This window comes from Arachis hypogaea, chromosome 15 (assembly GCF_003086295.3).
Source record: "Arachis hypogaea cultivar Tifrunner chromosome 15, arahy.Tifrunner.gnm2.J5K5, whole genome shotgun sequence".
Lineage (NCBI taxonomy): Eukaryota > Viridiplantae > Streptophyta > Magnoliopsida > Fabales > Fabaceae > Arachis > Arachis hypogaea.
In genome coordinates, this window is record NC_092050.1 from 7,455,626 (window position 1) to 7,476,142 (window position 20,517).

The 20,517-nt window shown below is 37.4% G+C and overlaps 2 protein-coding genes across 2 annotated transcripts; both read right to left on the reverse strand.

Annotated features, from left to right (window-relative positions):
* Positions 1–9,811: 9,811 nt before the first annotated feature.
* Positions 9,812–12,925, reverse strand: LOC112748442 (metal transporter Nramp3.2). Its single transcript, XM_025796679.3, has 4 exons — positions 12,111–12,925; positions 11,826–11,962; positions 11,079–11,731; positions 9,812–10,244 (listed from the first exon to the last, which is right to left on the reverse strand). Exons 1-4 carry the CDS (start codon positions 12,614–12,616, stop codon positions 10,047–10,049), a joined length of 1,494 nt encoding a protein of 497 aa, XP_025652464.1. The 5' UTR covers positions 12,617–12,925; the 3' UTR covers positions 9,812–10,046.
* Positions 12,926–16,153: 3,228 nt separating this feature from the next.
* On the reverse strand, positions 16,154–17,276 carry LOC140179078 (uncharacterized). Its single transcript, XM_072217679.1, has 2 exons — positions 16,538–17,276; positions 16,154–16,491 (listed from the first exon to the last, which is right to left on the reverse strand). The coding sequence occupies exons 1-2, from the start codon at positions 17,274–17,276 to the stop codon at positions 16,154–16,156; spliced, it is 1,077 nt and encodes a 358-aa protein (XP_072073780.1).
* Positions 17,277–20,517: the final 3,241 nt, after the last annotated feature.

Sequence of the window (20,517 nt, forward strand, 5' to 3'; positions counted from 1 at the left end):
CAGGAGCCATATCTCAACTTCTCTAAGATAAAGGGACGGTTATCCACCTTAAAAGGTGAAACTACTTCAACGGTGGTTATTGGTTCACCACTATAAATACACTGACACCCCTCAGGTATCTCTAAGTCCCAATACTCTCTAGACCTGCTTACTCCCTTGCTGACTTAGGCATCGGAGTGTCTTTGCAGGTACCACCCCCCCCCATTCACCCATATTCACAAGTCGGACGGAGGCCCAGGAACGTGATTCCCTACGAAGGCTTCCCTCCTCAGACGATTGGGCCAGCCTAACGAGTCCAGCCCATTAATCTCCGGTTATCCATCGTAACATTGGCGCTGTTGCCGGAGACCCGAGAGATCAACCAGTGATGGCGGACAATTCACCCGAAGATGGTCATACAGCGTCTGATTCCGAACAAGAAAACCTAGATATCGGAAACAACGACGCGGACCTAACTCTTCACCAGGGAGCCAACAACCAACATAGAGAAGGAACCTCTGGGTTAAAAAATACGAAGGTAAACTCCTCAGAGGGACGCGAATCAGGAAAGGAAGGGCCACCCCATGCAGCCGAGCTAATGGGGTTGGTACATGGCCACCAAGGTCGTTTGGAATAGCTGGAACAGGAGTTAGAGCGACAACGAGAGGCAGACCAAAATCTCAGGGAAGAGATAGAGCGACGAAAAGAGTTAGAAGAAAAACTCTTGAAGGTAGAATCTTCCCTTAGAAGTCGGGACTCCCGTGGCGACCAAGAAGAGTCGCCCTCGGGAGGAAAGGATCCATTCAGTGAAGACATAATGAGGGCAAAAGTTCCAAGAAACTTTAAAAGTCCTGATATGAACTTCTATGACGGAACCACGGACCCAAAGCATCATTTGAGCAATTTCAAAAGTCGGATGTATCTGGCTGATGCTTCTGATGCAACTCGCTGCAAAGCTTTTCCGACCACCCTATCAAAAGCAGCGATGAAGTGGTTCGACAGCCTCCCTCCAAGGTCGGTTACCAGCTTTGAGGACCTCTCGAGAAAGTTCTTGATGAGGTTCTCCATCCAAAAGGATAAAGTAAAGCACGCATCGAGCCTCCTGGGAGTAAAACAGGAGGTCGGAGAACCTCTACGAGACTACATGGAAAGGTTCAACAAAGCGTGCTTGGAAATTCAAGACCTGCCCACTGAGGCAGTCATCATGGGACTAGTAAATGGACTTAGAGAAGGTCCATTCTCACAATCCATATCAAAAAGGTACTCCACCCCCTTGAGTGATGTACAAGAAAGAGCAGAAAAGTACATCAACATGGAGGAGAATGCCAGACTACGAGAGCCGAGTTGGCAATTTGGGCACCCCACGCAATAAAGGAGAAAGAAAGGGAGCCCAAGAAAAAAGAAAAGGTCGGTCTCGACAGACCAAGAAGATATCACTCTTATACTCCTCTAAAAGTTTCCATAGTGGATGTATACAGAGAAATCTACAATACTGAAAGACTGCCGCCTCCCAGGCCCATCAAAAATAAAAAGGGAGGAAGCCGCAGCGATTACTGTGAGTATCATAAAACGTATGGTCACTCAACAAATGATTGCTACGACCTCAAAAATGTGATAGAAAAGCTGGCCAGAGAAGGCCGACTTGATAGCTATCTCATGGAAAGGTCGGACTATCATGGAAAAAGAAAGCGAGATAACGGAGACAGAAGAGACCCACCAACACAAATCCCCGAGAGACACATACACATAATCTCGGGAGGATTTGCGGGAGGGGGACTCACCAAGTCATCCCGCAAAAGACACCTCAAGCGAGTCTACCAGGTCGGGAGCGAATCACCCGACCTTCCTACTATCTCATTTACAAAGGAGGATGGGCAAGGAGTAATCCCTGGACACGATGATCCAGTGGTGATAACCATGATCCTAGCCAATGCCCATCTCCACAGAACTCTAGTAGACCAAGAAAGTTCAGCAGACATCCTTTTCAAGCCCGCGTTCGACAAGCTAGGGCTGGATGAAAAGGAGTTAAGAGCCTACCCTAATACCTTGTATGGACTAGGTGACACGCCAATAAAACCACTGAGATTTCTACCCCTCCACATGACCTTTGGAAAATGGGAAAAATCCAAAACTCTGAGCATAGACTTTATAGTCATCGACGTGGGGTCAGCATATAATGCCTTAATTGGCAAAGCTACCCTAAATCGACTCGGAGCAGTGGTGTCTATCCCTCATCTTTGCATGAAATTCCCGACATATGCGGGGATAGCAACGGTACGGGGAGACCAGAAATTGGCAAGAAAATGCTACAATGAAAGCCTAAACCTAAGAGGAAAAGACAAAGAAGTCCATACCATAGAGCTCGGCGGCACGAGAGTCAAGGGGAAAAACTGAAGAGATACAGGTCGGCGAAGAGGAAGAAAAAAATACCAACATAGGAGCCGACCTAGAAGAAAACCTAAAGCAAAGGTTGACAAAGCTCTTAAGAGACAATTCTGACCTCTTTGCCTGGAAAGCTTCCGACATGCCAGGGATAGACCCCGAGCTCATGTCTCACAGACTCTCAGTATACCCAGGATCACGACCTATACAGCAACGAAGGCGTAAGCTCGGCCCAGAACGAGCTCAAGCGGTGGAGGAGCAGGTACAAGCACTCCTAGAAGCCGGCTTCATTAGAGAAGTTAAATATCCAAACTGGCTAGCAAACGTAGTGCTAGTCAAGAAGCAAAACGGCAAATGGAGGATGTGCGTCGACTATACCGACCTGAATAAGGCATGTCCAAGGACCCATATCTACTCCCAAGCATCGATACTCTAGTGGACTCTAGTTTGGGGTATCGATACTTATCATTTATGGATGCCTAATCGGGATACAATCAGATCCCGATGTATAAGTCGGATCAAGAAAAAACATCATTCATCACGCCCGGAGCAAACTACTGCTACGTGGTCATGCCATTTGGATTAAAAAATGCCGGGGCCACATATCAAAGGCTGATGAATAAGGTGTTCACTCCCCACCTCGGGAATTTAATGGAAGTCTACGTAGACGATATGCTGGTTAAAATCGGGAAAAACCGACCTCTTGACAGACCTCTCGCAAGTCTTCAACACCATAAGGTTACACGGGATGAGGCTGAATCCCGCAAACTGCACCTTCGCGGTGGAGGTTGGAAAATTCCTGGGATTTATGCTGATGCAAAGGGGGATTGAAGCAAATCCCGACAAATGCAAAGCCATCCTAGAAATGAAAAGCCCGACATGCTTAAGAGAGGTTCAACAATTGAATGGTCGACTTGCAGCCCTCTCCAGGTTCTTGGCAGGATCAGCACTAAGATCCCTTCCATTGTTCTCTCTACTAAGAAAGGGATGTCAGTTTGAATGGACTCCAGAGTGCGAAGAAGCATTTCAGGAGTTCAAAAGATTCTTGAGCCAACCTCCAATCCTGACCCGACCTTTAGTTGGAGAGGAGCTTGTCCTATACTTGTCTGTGGCAGACAAAGCTGTAGCGTCTGCACTAATACGAGAAGATGTGGTCGGGCAGCATCCCGTGTACTTCACCAGCAAAGTCCTACAAGGCCCTGAACTAAGGTTCCACAAACTAGAGAAGTTTGCTTATTCCTTAGTAATAGCCTCACGGAGGTTACGGCCTTACTTCCAAGCCCACACAATAAGAGTCCGAACGAACCAACCTGTGAAGCAAATCCTCCAAAAGACGGATGTTGCAAGGAGAATGGTTCAATGGGCAATAAAGCTCTCCGAGTTCGACTTGAAGTACGAAACTCGGACGGCTATTAAAGCCCAATGCCTCACCGACTTCCTAGCAGAGTACGCAGGAGACCAAGAGGAAAAGCCAACTACGTGGGAACTTTACGTAGATGGATCCTCAAACAAGACAGGAAGCGGTGCAGGCATAATACTGGTTAATGAAAGGAGAACCCAAATAGAGGTTTCCCTCAAATTTGAATTCCCAGCTTCAAATAATCAGGCAGAATATGAAGCCCTGATTGCAGGATTGAAGCTGGCAGAAGAAGTCGGTGCAACAAAAGTGATGGTATTCAGTGACTCTCAAGTGGTGACCTCCCAGATAAATGGAGAGTATCAGGCCAAAGACCCAAATATGAAGAGATACTTGGAAAAAAAATTCTGGAACACCTTGGGCGCTTTGCAGAAACCGAGATCAGGCATATAACTCGGGATCTTAATAGCAGAGCAGATGCCCTCTCCAAGTTAGCAAGTACTAAACCAGGAGGGAATAATAGAAGCCTGATCCAGGAAACTCTCCAAGAACCCTCTGTGGTGAAAGCAGAGGACAAACAAGATGTCCTTGAAGTAACCGGGCTAAACCTCGGATGGATGAATCCCTTGGTCGAATACCTAAAATTCGACATCCTCCCCGAAGAGGAAAAAGAGGCCAAGAAAATCCGGAGGGAAGCACAATACTACACTCTGGTGAAAAATATCCTCTATAAAAGAGGAATATCAACGCCATTGCTGAAGTGCGTACCGACCTCAAGGACCACTGAAGTATTAGAGGAGGTTCATAATGGGATCTGTGGAAACCATCTCGGAGTCAGGTCGCCAGCCAGAAAAGTAATCCGAGCTGGGTTCTACTGGGCGACCTTGCAGAAAGATGCCACAGAATTTGTGAAAAAGTGCCAACCATGCCAGATGCATGCAAATTTCTACGTGGCTCCCCCCGAGAAGCTCATCAGTATAACTTCTCCATGACCCTTCGCAAAATGGAGAATGGATCTGTTAGGACCTTTTTTCCAGGCCCCAGGACAAGTCAAATACTTAATTGTGGGAATAGACTACTTCACAAAGTGGATAGAAGCAGAACTATTAGCCACCATCACGGCCCAAAGAAGTCGGAGATTCCTCTACAAAAATATCATCACAAGGTATAGGATACCCTATTCCATTACTACAGATAATAGAACCTAGTTCACCGACTCCACCTTCAGAAGCCTAGTAGCCAGTATGAAGATCAAACACCAGTTCACCTCGGTGGAACATCCACAAGCAAATGGACAAGTCGAGGCAGCTAACAAAGTCATACTGGAAGGACTAAAGAAAATACTACAAGACACAAAAGGAGCTTGGGCTGAGGAGCTCCCACAAGTGTTATGGGCTTACCGGACGACGCCACAATCTGCCACAGGAGAAACACCCTTCCGACTTGTCTATGGCGTGGAAGCCATGATACCAGTAGAAATCAACGAACAAAGTCCAATGGTGATCTTCCATGATGAGGTCGGAAACATACAGGGGCACAAAGAGGAGCTTGAATTGCTCCCCGAAGTCCGAGAGCAAGCCCAAATAAGAGAAGCAGCATTGAAGCAAAGGATGACTACCAGATACAACAAAAAAGTCATTCGATGGAGTTTCACCCCAAACGACTTGGTCTTGATTAGAAACGACATTGGAGTCAACAAATCTGGAAAAGAAAAGCTCGCGGCTAATTGGAAAGGACCATACAAAATTAGTGAGGTCTTAGGAAAAGGTTATTATAAGGTGACCGACTTAAACGGCGCCGAGTTACCAAGGTCGTGGCATGCTTGTAACATGAAAATGTACTATAGTTAAAAGCGAACTCTACTCCCTGATGTACTCTTTTCCCAACTTCGTGATTTTTTCCCAAAAGAAAAGGATTTTTTCTGAAGGGGGGTTTTTAACGAGGCATCACAGTAGAGACTAAGGGATTATAGATAGTAAAAAACCCTTAGTAGCAGTAAAAGTACCTTCACAAATAAGTAAAGATCTTTTATCTCTTATAAATTCCTTCTTGTTTTTCTTTCTTTCTACGAAACGCGCCGACTTAAGCTCGACAAAACGTGAAAATCTCATGAACCGACCTAGATGGTCGTCAGGATGAAACGACGAGTTACAAGTTGGTGTAAAGAGGTTATAAAAGTTGATCGTGAGAAACTCGGGAAATCCGACTCATAAGTCGGAAAAGCCGAGAAGCAAAGAAAACGCATCGCAAAAATAACCTAAGTTATAAGAACTCAATAAATAAAAAAATTGAGTATAAGGAATACCAAAAAAGAGATCAGGAAACCTATTAAAAGCACTAAAGGTTGTCCCGAGTTATTAAGGAAAACTTAAAGAAAGGGACAGTCAGCCAAGAAAAAGGTTTTTCAAAACAAAGATCAAAAAGGTTTTTTCGAAACCCAAAACAGAAAAGCATGCGCACAAGAAACAAAGAAAGGTAACTTAAACCCTTATCCAAAAAAGGGTATTTTTTGTTAACGGCCATAAAAGGCCAAAGAGAATGTCAGCAAAATACCACCACAAACATAAAAATAAATAGTTTAAAAGGAGGGCCCACAAGCCGAGCCCCCATATAGCCACAACAAATTTTTCAGCTGGGAAGGACGTCACCACCAGAGTCGGAGAGAGTAGTCGGAGCATCACCAGAGTTAGGGAGAGTGCCATTAGGACCAGAAAGAGAAGTGTCCATAGGAGATGGGGTGGAAGTTCCAGGAGCCTTCGAAGAACTCGGGGCATCTTTTGGTCGGGGAGGGGACTCCATTATCCTCTGCCCCCGAGTATTTAGATCAGACTCGGTGACATAATGGGGAGAGAGAGGAGAAACGATAGCTCCGTCGACCACAATTTTATCCGGATCCAAAGGAGAGAGATCCAAGTCGGGAGCAAGAACCCCAACCTGTTCCTTAAAAATCCTCCATGCTTCTTCAGCCCCGTCAGTAATGGAGTCCTCCAACTCGGTATAGGCCTCCCGAGCTCTCATCAAATCCTTCTTCACCTCCACGAGATCCTCGAACAAACTCAAATAGCTCCCATGCGCCTTCTCCCTCAGGCCCTCCGCCATGGAACATTGGGCCTGCAACTTCCTTTCCCTCTCCTAGAGGCCATCCCTCTCTTCCTTCAATTTGGCGACCTCCTCCCTCAGCACCCTCTCCTGCCCTTGATATAAGAGAAGCCTCCCCTCCAGCTCTTCAACCCTCGAGGTTGAACTCAAAGAGCTGAGGGGAGCCTTCTCAAAAATATCCAGAAACTTTGTACACACCCCAGCCACCCTGATACTCTCCTGAGCCAGAATAGTAAGGTGGTTTCGAACAGAAGCATCATCCATACTTATACGAGTATGAGGATAGATATGCTTCTGAACAAACTGAGGCGCATCTACTTTAGCCTCACCTTCAAAAGAAGAGCCAGACTCTAAAGTCTTGCGCTTCTTCTTTTCTGGCTCAGGGGAAGATCGGGGAAGAGGGGACGGCTGAGAAGAAGCTGAGGAGGAAAGGACAATAGGTCGGGTGGGGGTCCCCAAATTGTGGGAAGGAGGGGGAGGAGAAGGAAGAGAAGGACCAGTTACCCTGGCGCCGCCGACTCTGGCACGGGACCTCGTTTTGGCCTCCTAAACTCTCTAGTAAGACTCCCTGAAATTCTTCTTCGCCATTTCTATAAAAGCAATTAGGAAGCTAAAAGTCAGTAAAACAAGTCGGAGAAAACAAGTCGGAAAATATGATAAACAAACAAAAAGCTACCTAATTGAGCCTGGACAAAGGTCGGAGACCCCTAGAGAAATTTTTTGTATCCAGGTAGGGGACTCTCCCCCACACTTCTCGGAGGAACCCCACAATGGCCGCCTCCACCTCATCCAAATCATCCAAACCATATTTTTCGCAAGGGGAGGCCTCTAGCCAGTACAAAGGAAAACGAAGGGAAGAATTCTCATCCAGGAAAAAGGGGTGGTGACCCTCTACAGCTTGAACTTTGAAAAAGTAATTTTTGAAGTCATGGAAGGATTCATCAAAAAGAGTGAAGACTCTCCGACCTTGTATGGCGCGGAATGACACCCACTTTTGTTTGTTATTTTGCCCACTGAAGGGCTTAGTCATGTGGAAGAGGAAAAAGAAAATTCTCAGAGAAGTCGGAAAGTCCAAAACATGGCTGATGAACTGGTAAATTTTCAGAAAACCCCAAGAATTTGGGTGAAGTTGGGTAGGAGCAACACGATAGTGACGTAAGACGGCTATTTCAAAATCAGAAAAAGGAAGAAAAATACCCAAACGGGTAATCATGCTCTCATATATATAGAAAAAGTGAGGGGCTGCCTCAGCAGCCCTCGCAAAGCAAACTCGGTCTTCTAGACCCGGGACCACCAACTCATACTTCGGCTCATCCTCATCAGAAGTACAAATTCTATGATGAGTGCGGAGATTGGTGATGACGTCAGTATCTACAAAGAGTTCCTCCTCCAGAATAGTAACATCCACCCATTGAGCGAGGGTTTCTATGGAAGACATTCTTTCTTAAAAAGGTATAGTGAAACCTACAAAGGAAAAAAGAAAAAGGATCAAAAACAAGGTCACTAAGGGCCTGGAATCATACAAGAGTCACTAAGAGCCTACGAGTCAATCCTCCTCTCTAAAATAAAAACATGCACTTTGTAAAAAAGAGTAGAGGAAAACTAACATTTGCTTGAAAAAGGATAGGGGCAGAGAAAGATGAACTCCTTCGAACAAAAGCTCCTTCCGAACAGAGCAGAGGAAGTTTGAAAGTTTTCAGAAACGAAGCAAGGAAAGAGAGGGAAAGTATTTATAAGAACGTTAGGGGCATATTGGTAAAAACGGAAGCCGTCATTTAAAGAAAGGCACCGTTCCCAATGTAACTGATCCCCGCGTATGAATACACAAATCCCTAACGGACGCAACGTTTGATTAGACGCGACTGTTGAGAATTTTTAAAACACGTCGGTTCTGAAACATCACGTCAGTTCCTTATCAAGTCGGCTGCGATTCCGAGTCGAAATACTCGACCCCAATTCTTAAAAGAAATTGGGCTCGAGTAGGGGCACTGTTCATACCCTGGCCTAACGTTAGGGCCCAGATCCAAACGAAAGGCCCAACCCACAAGAACTGAGCCTCACTCTACACCGACCTTCCCCAGAGGAAGTCGGTTCTTGCCACGACTTGCTCTAAAGAAGTCGGGAATAAAGATTAGCTGGCAGATAGACACTCATTCAAACGAGTAACTGCCCCTAAAATCTCTCAACCCACTTCCAGGAGCCATATCTCAACTTCCCTAAGATAAAGGGACGGTTATCCACCTTAAAAGGTGGAACTACTTCAACGGTGGTTATTGGTTCACCACTATAAATACACTGACACCCCTCAGGTATCTCTAAGTCCCAATACTTTCTAGATCTGCTTACTCCCTTGCTGACTTAGGCATCGGAGTGTCTTTACAGGTACCACCCCCCATTCACCCATATTCACAAGTCGACGGAGGCCCAGGAACGTGATTTCCTACGAAGGCTTCCCTCCTCAGACGATTGGGCTAGCCTAACGAGTCCAGCCCATTAATCTCCGGTTACCCATCGTAACAATATTATACAAGAAAAAATATCTATTATTTTTGCATATATAATATAATATACATGCATAAGTAAAATAATTTTATATTAATAGTACATATATAATAAATCCTTAGTTTCATATTTTTCATTTAAGAATGAAAAAAAATATACATTTTTACAAATATACAGAAATGTACTTGAACATGAAACTTTCAGAATGGCGACACACTCAGGTTTTCAAAGAAAAAAGTATGCATTTTGAATATGAAAATATAATAGATTGTATCCCTTACTATTCGGTCACTCTATAGAATATATGTTATAATATAAAATTCATATATACATAAATATAAGTAACTAATTTAATGAATTTCTTTTACACACACATATATATGTAATGTTCGCATTGCTAACATGCAGTCTTTGTATTCCCCATTGGAAACTTTTCTTTCAGGGCTGTGCCAGAATCTCGAAGTAAATAAATAGCACATTCCAAGAGAGGAGTTATCTCTTTGAACATCATAGTTTCATTAATAATAATAATATAATAATAATACAACAGGAACATCTATTTAGACTTGTGTAACTGATGCACAGATAGCAAATAAGGAACCAGAGCCCCTTGCTTGAACTAAAAAACTAGCTAGTGTGTGAATAGTGTATCCATTGAAAGTCTTGAGTGGCATCCATGGTCTGAAGGAACAAGGATTAATGCTCAGTTCTCTGTGCTAGCAACTGCCTATGATCGATCTAAACTTTGCCAAGGCGAAAAGGAAACAGCACGCGCAATAAGGTATATTACAAATGCAACATAAGCAGCTGTTAGTGCACACACTACAACGGCAAACACTGCTCCATTCACTTCAGAGGAGAAGAAGTCTAGCAAAAGATAGCCATTGATCACTATCACCAGAGCAGCCACCAGCCAAGAAAAAATCTGTACCACATCACAATTCACAAAACAATCATTTCTAATATGTCGTTTGTTAAGGAATGATCTTGTTACATTCTTTTAGTTTTTGTGTTTAATTTGATGCCTACTAAAGAAAAGATGATTTATATGTGTGTTGTGCAAGTAAACTACGTTTGAAAGGGAGACTGAGACTAGGAGACAGTGACTTAGTCTCTGTATTGTATTTGGTGTAAAATGTACTGAATTGAGTTATGTCTAAGTATTATGTTTAATTTAAAATAAATATAGGGATTGAGTGGTAGATTTGGAATTTGAAAAGTTAAATGGGATTATTTTTAAGAAGAAATATTATTAAAGTTTTAGTCTCGTCTTAAAAAATTCCAATCCCCTTTGTCTCCATTTTCTGGAGGTAAGGAACTGAAATTTTGTGTCCCGAAACTGAAATTTTAGTTCCAATTTCTAACCATCAAATACAATACTGAGTTGCAGTCCCTTAGTCTCAGTCCCAGTTTCTGCAAACAAACGCTACCTAATAATCAATCCAAACAAACTGAGCTGAACAATATTGAACAAAGGGCTACTCCAAATAAATCCAAGTTCTCAAGAGAAGCTAGGGTTCTTACAATAGACTGCATAACAGAGGATATTTAGCATATACACATATATGTATACCATTTATAACTGTTACTAGGGTCCATTTAATTTGTGACCACTATAGGCATGTACAGACAGGGAATTTCAAAGTCATATAAAAATGAATTAATTTGGCATTTCAAAGTCATTTACGAAATGCATGGACTAGTAATGTGTAGCTGAATGCTGATATGTAACCAAAATGCTGTAGAACTTTTAATATACCTTGAGGACAGGACCAATTCTGAAAGTGCCCATTATCTGTTCCTTGGACACCAAGCAAAGCAAGGGAATAAGAGCAAATGGGATTTGAACTGACTGAAGAACATTAAGCCATTCATTCAGGATATCTAAAGATTCCTCCGAGGTATCAAAGATAAGAGCGACTATCATGGTTGGGATGATTGCGCAGCTTCGGGTAATTAACGCCCTCACCCATTTCTTCAGCCTTAAATTGAGAAAACCTCCCATGATGAATTGACCAGCATATGTACCAGTTATGGTGCTACTTTGCCCTGCTGCTAACAAACCAATGCCCCATATATATAGGATTGGGAATAATCCACCCCCATACTTCTCCTGAAGATAAGTCCCTGCATTTACAAGACCAATACTATCGGCTATTTCAGTACCGTAAAAGCCCTTGGCAAACACAGTCGTGACGAAAATATTGATGATGAAAGAGACTGCAAGGGCCAAGGTGGACTCTATGGAGTAGTAATTAAGAGCTTCTTGAACGCGGCCTTTCTTGCTTTGATCAATCTGCCTTGACTGAACGAGAGCGGAATGCAAGAACACGTTGTGAGGCATAATGATGCAACCAACAACTCCAACAGCTTGCTTTATAGTTCTGGAGCTAAGTTTAGGAACCAAAACACCTGCAAAGATAACACTGGTTGTATCAGAGATAAAGCAATATCACTCCAAAGAATTTGGTTACACACGTCCATATCAATGAGATGAACTCAGTACCAAGAAGAACATCAACCCCATTGGGTTTTGCTTCACCGAACATCCATGCAAATGAGAGCGCCATTATGCCAATCAGAACAGCAAAAAATGCCTCCAATTTCCTCACACCATAGTTCTCGAGAAATAGAAAAATAAAACTGTAAACAAAGCAACAAAGAGACCTTGTTGAATTAACTAACCATTTTCCCGGACCCACGATTTATATAACCGTAATCCAAAATCACCTTATTTAATTTAATAAACCAAGCATAAGACAGCAAATTTATCCATAATAATAGTAATTACCAATCAAGAGCAGTAATGACGACACCAGCCCATAGAGGAACAAATCCGTTACTGAGAATCCGGATAGCAATAGCGCTGCCAATAACCTCTTGTATGTCGGAGCCAATAAGAGCCAACTCAGTCATGAGCCACAGCACAATCCTGGCCCATGGCGGGTACTCCTCCCTGCACAGCTCAGCCAGGTGCCGCCCTGTGGCCACCCCGAGCCTGGCCGAAAGCAGCTGAATCAGAAGGCCCATTAGGGTGGCCCACATGAGCAGCCAGAGCAGCGAGTATCCTGCAATCGCACCCGACTGAAGATCCCCCTCCAAGTTCCCTGGGTCAAGAAACGCTATGCTCATCAAGAACCCCGGCCCAGTGAACAGCCACAGTTTCTTCCACGAGAAGGGCGGCGCCTCCACGTCATCGCCATACTCATCCTCCACTCCCACCGCCACCACCACCTTCTCGGAGGAGTCGTAGGCCGTGTCCTCTTCTGGCTCCAGGAGGGGTTGTTGGGGTGGCATGCTAATTGCGGCGGTGGCGTCCAGAGATAGAGAATAAAACAAGTGGCGGTTTGAAGCCGTGTAAACACTGAAAAGGTTCTCTCACTCTCGACTGTGCCTTGTGCTGTGTGATGAACTGATGCTAGTGGTGTTTCCACATTTATGCTCTATCTGCCACTTCCTATCATTCTCGTTGAATTAAATCTCGAAATTGAAACAAAACTACTCCCAAGGGTCATCGAATTAAGTGATATGATAATTTTCTATACACATCAGAATCTTACTCTCAATGATTATCAAAAAGGGATGTTAGAGGGAGCAGAATTCATTGTTTTTTATGTTAAAATTATGGATTAAAAATATATTATTAAATTATTAGATTAAAAAAATTAGATTAATAATTAAAAATGTTGAAAAAAAAATCTACTAGCAGAATCTTTTGATTGTAATAAACATGGATTTATTGTGTCTAAGAGATTAAAAATTAGTGTCATTCAAGGGAAATTCTTATCTATTCTATAGTTAAATTATTTTGTATTATAATTTTTATTATTTATTTTTTTTTAATTTATTAAATTTTTAAAAAAAAATTTAACAACAATTTTATTAAAATTTAATTCGTACTTAACTAACAAAAGACAAGTGAATAATATCATATTATTAAAAATATTAATAATAATTAATTAATATTTACACATCATAAAATCAGCTGACTCTATTACTTTTTTTTTTAAATAAACACATGAGATTATTTCATAAAACACAACAAATTAATCTATGGAATATGAAAGAATTCCTCGTCCTGAAGATATTATTTAAAATTATTACAAGTAAAATTTTTTAAATTTGTTAATAAATATATCATAAGGGTTTTGCTATCTTAATACATTTAAATTTTTATATTTTATATTAAACGTCTTAACTAATATTTTTAAAATACTTATTAGTAATGTTCTAAAATTCTCACTGGAATTTCTTTCTATAACTTCTTATTGTTTTTGGGAAAAATAATGTATTTTATAAAGTTTAAAACGAATACAAAATGTATATATGATCAAGATAATAGATGCATATACGATAAACTTGGAAGAAATTTGATCACATATGCATGCATTTTGTAATTTGTACCTTTTTACACTTCAAAATAAAAAAAAATTTAACAATTTTTTATTAAGATTAAATATTTTTTTATTAAGATTAAATATTCGGACCATGCGAGTTGTGTCCCTCAGAATGTAAAAAAAATTACCCAGAACAAACAAAACGGAGGGTCCGAATTCCATGTTTCACATCAGCTGCAATTGGACCATGCGATTTGTGAAGCAAAATTTCATGACCAAAGAACTCGCATGGTCCGAGGTGTATACTCTGAGTTTTTTCAATTTTTTAACACAAATCGGACCTCCGATTTGTGTACTCTGAATTTTTTTCAACTTTTTCAACACAAATCGGAGGGTCCGATTTGTGTACTCCCATAATTTTAAAAAACACCAAAAATTACCATGTTAAAATATATCACTTATTTTATTTTCATATCAAAATTTTTTTGCCATTTAGATTAAAAGTCTTTATTTTATTAAGCTTGAAATACGGGTGTATATGAGGATTTTTTATTTTAATAAATAAATTAATTACAATAATTATTGAAATAAATAATTTAAAAAATATTTATCAAAATAAATATTTTTCTTATCTCATTTACACTGTAAACGAGATAAGATAGGATGCGAAACGAGATAAGATAGGATGCAACATGTGTATATTTTGTTTACAAGCGTAAAAAATATATCTTTTTTTTCTGTTTTATTTGACGCGCTTCACATCTTTCTATTTTTAGGAGTGGATACAATTACCGGGTTTATTTTTATCATAGAATTTGAACCCGTACAAGTTTTTTATTTTTCAAATTTAAATAAATCCAATTAGATCTATAATTTAATCTAAAATTTTTTATATACTCTTTTTGAATATTAATTGATCAAATATATCCATTTTAATCTCTTCTACCAATCTTTTTAAATATTAATTGTATGCTAAAAATTTGGATTATTAATATTATTAATATTTTTTATTATTTTCAAAAAAAATATTTTTTATTTTTGCAAATATATGTATTGTAAACGAGATATACACGTGTCGCATCCATCTGTCTTATCTCATTTACTATACGTGCAAAATTATCTCATTTACAGAAAAAATATTTATTTTGGTAAATATTTTTTAAATTATTTATTTCAGTAATTATTATAATTAATTTATTTATTAAAATAAAAAATCCGTGTATATGATAGTTAAACTAGATCATTCATCCTAATATTTTATCGAATTTTAAATTTAATTTGAAATTTTTAAAAAACATTAGAATAAACTAGATCAAATTAATATATATTTATATAATTTTAAAATTTTCACATAATAAATTAATAAAATTTTATTTCTAAAGATTAAATTAATAAATATTATATCATATTTATATCAAAATAAATTAAAAAAATCACATAATATAAAAAATTTAATTAAATTATAAAAACATAACATTTTATTACTAATTTTACTTTAATATATATTTTGTTATATAATATAATTTCCAATCAAATTGAATCAATCAAATTATTTAATCTGAATTTAGTTTAAAATTATGTCAAAATAAAAAAATAAATCCAAATCCGAGAAAATGTACTTTATTACCGAGGGAAACCGGGCTCTTACCCGTAGCTGGAAATATTAATATGCTTAGACCGTCAACTAAGACAATCACTCTTTTTCTCTCCAGTTAAAGACTTAGGCAGGAAGAAGAAAAATCAGTACCTTTCAAGAGTTAGCCATATAGATACCAAAAAAGTATGTGGACTCTCTTTATTCCCTATGATTTACACGGCACTCCCAGTAGATAAAATTGCCAAAGATTTCAACGCACGTCAAAATCAAATGTTTAGACGAACATGGAGTTGTTTATATACGAAGTAATGTTACATCCATACTAAAATCAGCCACTAAAATCAGTTATTAGTATAAATATATGTTAAAATATAAATACACATTAAAAATAAATTAAATCACACATATATTTATACACAAATACATTAATAACTGATTTTAATGACTAATTTTAATGTACAAATAATATTTTTGTTATATATAATATAAAGAGAATTTTAAATATACTAGATATATTAGTATTCTAATAATTTAACAGTTAATTTCAATGATAAAAAATATATATAATATATATTAATTAAAATTAATTAGTAAAATTATTAAAATACTAATGTTTTGGGTAGATTTAAATTTTTTTTATAATATATCCATTCTTTTTCAGTTTTTGGGAGGGGGGAGGTTTTTTTTCTCTTAATTTTATCTGTTTGTTTGTATTCTGACCCACAAGTTAAACATATTTAAAATCAAATAAAACTCAATTTACAAAGAGTCTACTCTCATTTTGTATTTGTATGGACTGACTTTTACTTAAAACTAGTTTTAAGACCCGTGCCAAGCACGGGAAAATAAAGAGCTGCTTACCGAAAAGATTATGAAAGGAGCACATGAGAAATAAACCAATCAAGGCAGAATGTTACGTAGCAAGCCAGTAAAAACTTTTCTATAGACAACATTAATAGTATGATCTGAAACTTTGCCATTAGAACCAACAGATAATATCTTCAGTCCAGAATGAATGCTGACCCGAGAGAGCGCAACATAAAGCTGACCATGAGTAAAAACAGGCCTCGGAAGATACACGCCAACGGTTGACAGCGTTTGACCTTGGGACTTGTTTATGGTCATCGCAAAGCAAAGCGCAACCGGAAACTGGCGTCGAGTAAACCTGATCGGTAATGTATCATTATTAGGTGACATGTTCATCCTGGGAATAAAGACAATCTCACCAGTATTACAACCTGCTAATATGACGCACTTAATGATGTGGTCACTAAGACGTCTAACCTGCATTCGCGAGTCCATTGGATTGGTCAATATTGCGAAGAAGCATCACAGGAACACCGATTTTAAGAACTAACCGGTGTTGGGGAATTCCTGAACAATTCAGCGCATTCAATGACTCGGTGCTCATTGTGTATAATTCAGATTCCAGGTGACCATCTTCATTAATCAGTGTATCAGAGCTCAAGTAAACCCTCTCGTTGCCAGGGATCAAAGACATCACGTGATTGTTTACTTCAGTTACAACATCAAGTGTTGGTGCTAATATACTCCTACCCTTAAAATAATCCACGCTAGAAGAATGGAGTAAAATGTCAGAATAAACAAACAACACCAAATCATGCAGACATGGATACTCAATATTCACCAGCAAGTTGTCGGGTATTCTAATTACTGATTCGCCATCGGTGCTGTCTCCGATTAACCTGTCACCAATTTGAAGCAGCCATGTAGCAAATTCCTCTAATTGTACACCGTGGATATCTCGTGAACCACAGCACAGCCTCATGTTTTCAGTTAACTGCAACACTTGGCAAGATTGCCACAGGTTCGAAGCATTAATACACGAATGAACGATCTCTTCCCGGGAACTACGAGGAATCACAGGAAATATCTGACGGAAATCACCTCCCAGAACAACAATTTTCCCACCAAATGGAGCATCGGGATTATATCCACGATCAAAACGAAGAACATCCTTAAGGTACTTGTCGAGCGCTTCGAAGCAAAATTTATTTAACATAGGTGCCTCATCCCATATAATTAATTTTGCAGATGAAATAAGACGCGCGAGGGGTGTGCCTTGCCTTATATTACAAATAGAGTCTGGTTAACACTGAGTGGAACCTTAAAGCGTGAATGAGCAGTTTGCCCATTAGGCAACAACAGAGCTGTAATGCCACTGGATGCAACGTTGAGAACAATATCACCCTTCGACCTTATTGAAGCAGACAGTGCATTCCATAGAAAAGTCTTAACAGTTCCACCATATCCACAGAAAAAGAAAAAACCACCAGCGCCATGACTAACTGCATTTGCTATTGTGTCGAATGCAACGCACTGGTCTCGATTCAACCGGGAAACCAAATCGACGAAAATACTTGCCAACTCTGTCCTGTCGAAATTGAGCTCATAAAAAAAGACTGTGTCGGAAGAAAAAATATTTATATATAAATATTTATTTATATATAAATAAAAAATAAGTTTATATTTCTATTAGCCAGAACTTTTCAAGTCATGTATATGGACACAATATAATAAACATATGGAAAATATATTGATATTATCCATAATTTTTTAACTCATGTATATGGACACAATATATATATATATATATATATATATATATATATATATATCATGTAAATAATGTGCTATATACATTGATAAATTTCAATATAAATGTATGACATAGATTAAAAGAACGGGAAAAAATATGGCATGCAGCCATTCAGCCAAAGGAAAAAAGGATGGGGATCTGACTACCATAAAAGATGATGCTTCAGATGATTATTTTTAGAGTAATTACCCAAATCAGTCCCCGAGGATTTTAGAATCGGACATTTTAGTCCCCAAGAAAAATTAATACACGGATCAGTCCCCAAGGTTTTACTCCGGCAGACAAATCAGTCCCCAGTTCATTTTCTGGCAGAGTAATTACCAGATCAGTCCCCAAAGATTTTAAAAACGGACATTTTAGTCCCCAAGAAAAACTAATGTACAAATCAATCCCCAACGTTTCTCTCTGTTAGACATAATAGTCCCCCATCCAAAAATAACTAAAATAAAATAATTATTATTATTAATTGCACAATAATATTGTACTATATTTTTTGTATTTTTTAGACAAAAATAATGATAAATTTATTCATTAAATTCTTATATAATATATATATATATATAGTCACTCAATAATAATAATAATAATAATAATAATAATAATAATAATAATAATAAAATGATTAGAGATTATTTTACAAGAAATTCAAAGTTAAAATCATTTGATATTTTTATATTTAATATAATCAAAAGATGTCCTAGGTAAAAAAAATTATATATGTTTATATTAAAAAATATGTATTAAAACAAAATATTTTAATTTGAATTTATATTAAATACATATTTTTTTAATACAAACATATTTTTTAAAATAGTACATTTTTTGATTATATTAAATACAAAAATATCAAATGATTTTAACCTTGATTTTTTTTAAAATAATCTCTAATAATTTTATTTATTATTATTATTATTAATTACATAATAATATTATACCATGATTTTTTATATTTTCTAGATAAAAATAATGATAAATTTATTCATTAGATTCTTATATATATATATAGTCACTCAATAATAATAATAATAATAATAATAATAATAATAATAATAATAATAATAATAATAATAATAATAATAATAATAATAATAATAATAATAATAATAATAATAATCAATAAAATTATTAGAGATTATTTTAAAAAAAATTAATAATAATAATAATAATAATCAATAAAATTATATTAAATACATATTTTTTAATATAAACATATATAATTTTTTTTACATAAGACATCTTTTGATTATATTAAATACAAAAATATCAAATGATTTTAACTTTGAATTTCTTGTAAAATAATATCTAATAATTTTATTATTATTATTATTATTATTATTATTATTATTGAGTGACTATATATATATATATATATATTATATAAGAATTTAATGAATAAATTTATCATTATTTTTGTCTAAAAAATACAAAAAATATAGTACAATATTATTGTGCAATTAATAATAATTATTATTTTATTTTATTTTATTTTTGGACGGGGGACTATTATGTCTAACAGAGAGAAACGTTGGGGATTGATTTGTACATTAGTTTTTCTTGGGGACTAAAATGTCCGTTTTTAAAATCTTTGGGGACTGATCTGGGTAATTACTCTACCGGAAAATAAACTGGGGATTGATTTGTCTGCCGGAGTAAAACCTTGGGGACTGATCTGTGTATTAATTTTCCTTGGGGACTAAAATGTCCGATTCTAAAATCCTTGGGGACTGATTTGGGTAATTACTCTTATTTTTATATTAGAGATAGAGTATATAAAATAGATAGAAAATACGAATATATGAATAATGGAGGTTTTGAGGCAGAAGAAAGCGTACGGCCACGGGATCCAAGGCAAAGAAGAGAAGTCTATAAAAATCAGGGTTGAGATCACCATTTTCGCCTGAGTCAGCAGATGGCCAAAGGTACATACTTCACAAAAAGAGCAACAATGTAAGATGCTATGTACGGACATGAAGCTCTCATATTGGGTTAGATTGTCAACAGAAAGCGCTACAAAAGGAACACATAGATTTGTGTATGTGAACATAAATAGAAAGTAACATACATATTGGTCACTCATCTATGGTCCACCAAACCGTAAATAAACTTTTGAAACATTTCAGATAATGACCGCATGGCTAAAAAAAAAAACGAAATTCGGGGAAACAGCGGAATCCTGTGGAGTGGTGGGGGAAGGTGTGGAATGTGGTGCGTTGAGTAACTGATGTAGGGTAGATCGGGAATATATATATATATATATATATATATATATATATATATACTTATGGATATAGGTGGGGTTATGAATGACCTATTCAAATATTTCTATTTATTTAGTTATATTTATTTATCTATTTATGTATTTAAAATTTATAATAAAGAGTAAGCGGTGTCTAGAAAGATGTTAAGGTTATAAGAAAAATAATAATAATATAGAAAATAATAATAATAATCGTTGATGTAATTGATCAAAGAGTGAGAGATAAAATAAAAAACTTATAAACAATAATTGAAGAATACTATAATAAAGACGATTATATTATGAAATCACTGAAGATATTATTTCGGCCACCGTAGGCCGGATAGTAAAGAAGATCCTGGATTAGATAGCCTAAATTGAAATTGGAATATTGATATTTATAATAAA

What these genes read in the sequence shown, in the direction of transcription:
- LOC112748442 (XM_025796679.3), bottom strand. Translation starts at nt 12,616, where the DNA reads ATGCCACCCCAACAACCCCTCCTGGAGCCAGAAGAGGACACGGCCTAC. An exon ending in GTCATTACTGCTCTTGATTG is followed by an intron (nt 11,963 to 12,110) that starts GTAATTACTATT and finishes CTTTGTTTACAG; the next exon opens with TTTTATTTTTCTATTTCTCG. An exon ending in GAATTGGTCCTGTCCTCAAG is followed by an intron (nt 10,245 to 11,078) that starts GTATATTAAAAG and finishes GATGTGGTACAG; the next exon opens with ATTTTTTCTTGGCTGGTGGC.
- LOC140179078 (XM_072217679.1), bottom strand. Translation starts at nt 17,276, where the DNA reads ATGTTAAATAAATTTTGCTTCGAAGCGCTCGACAAGTACCTTAAGGAT. An exon ending in CAATGGACTCGCGAATGCAG is followed by an intron (nt 16,492 to 16,537) that starts GTTAGACGTCTT and finishes TCATATTAGCAG; the next exon opens with GTTGTAATACTGGTGAGATT.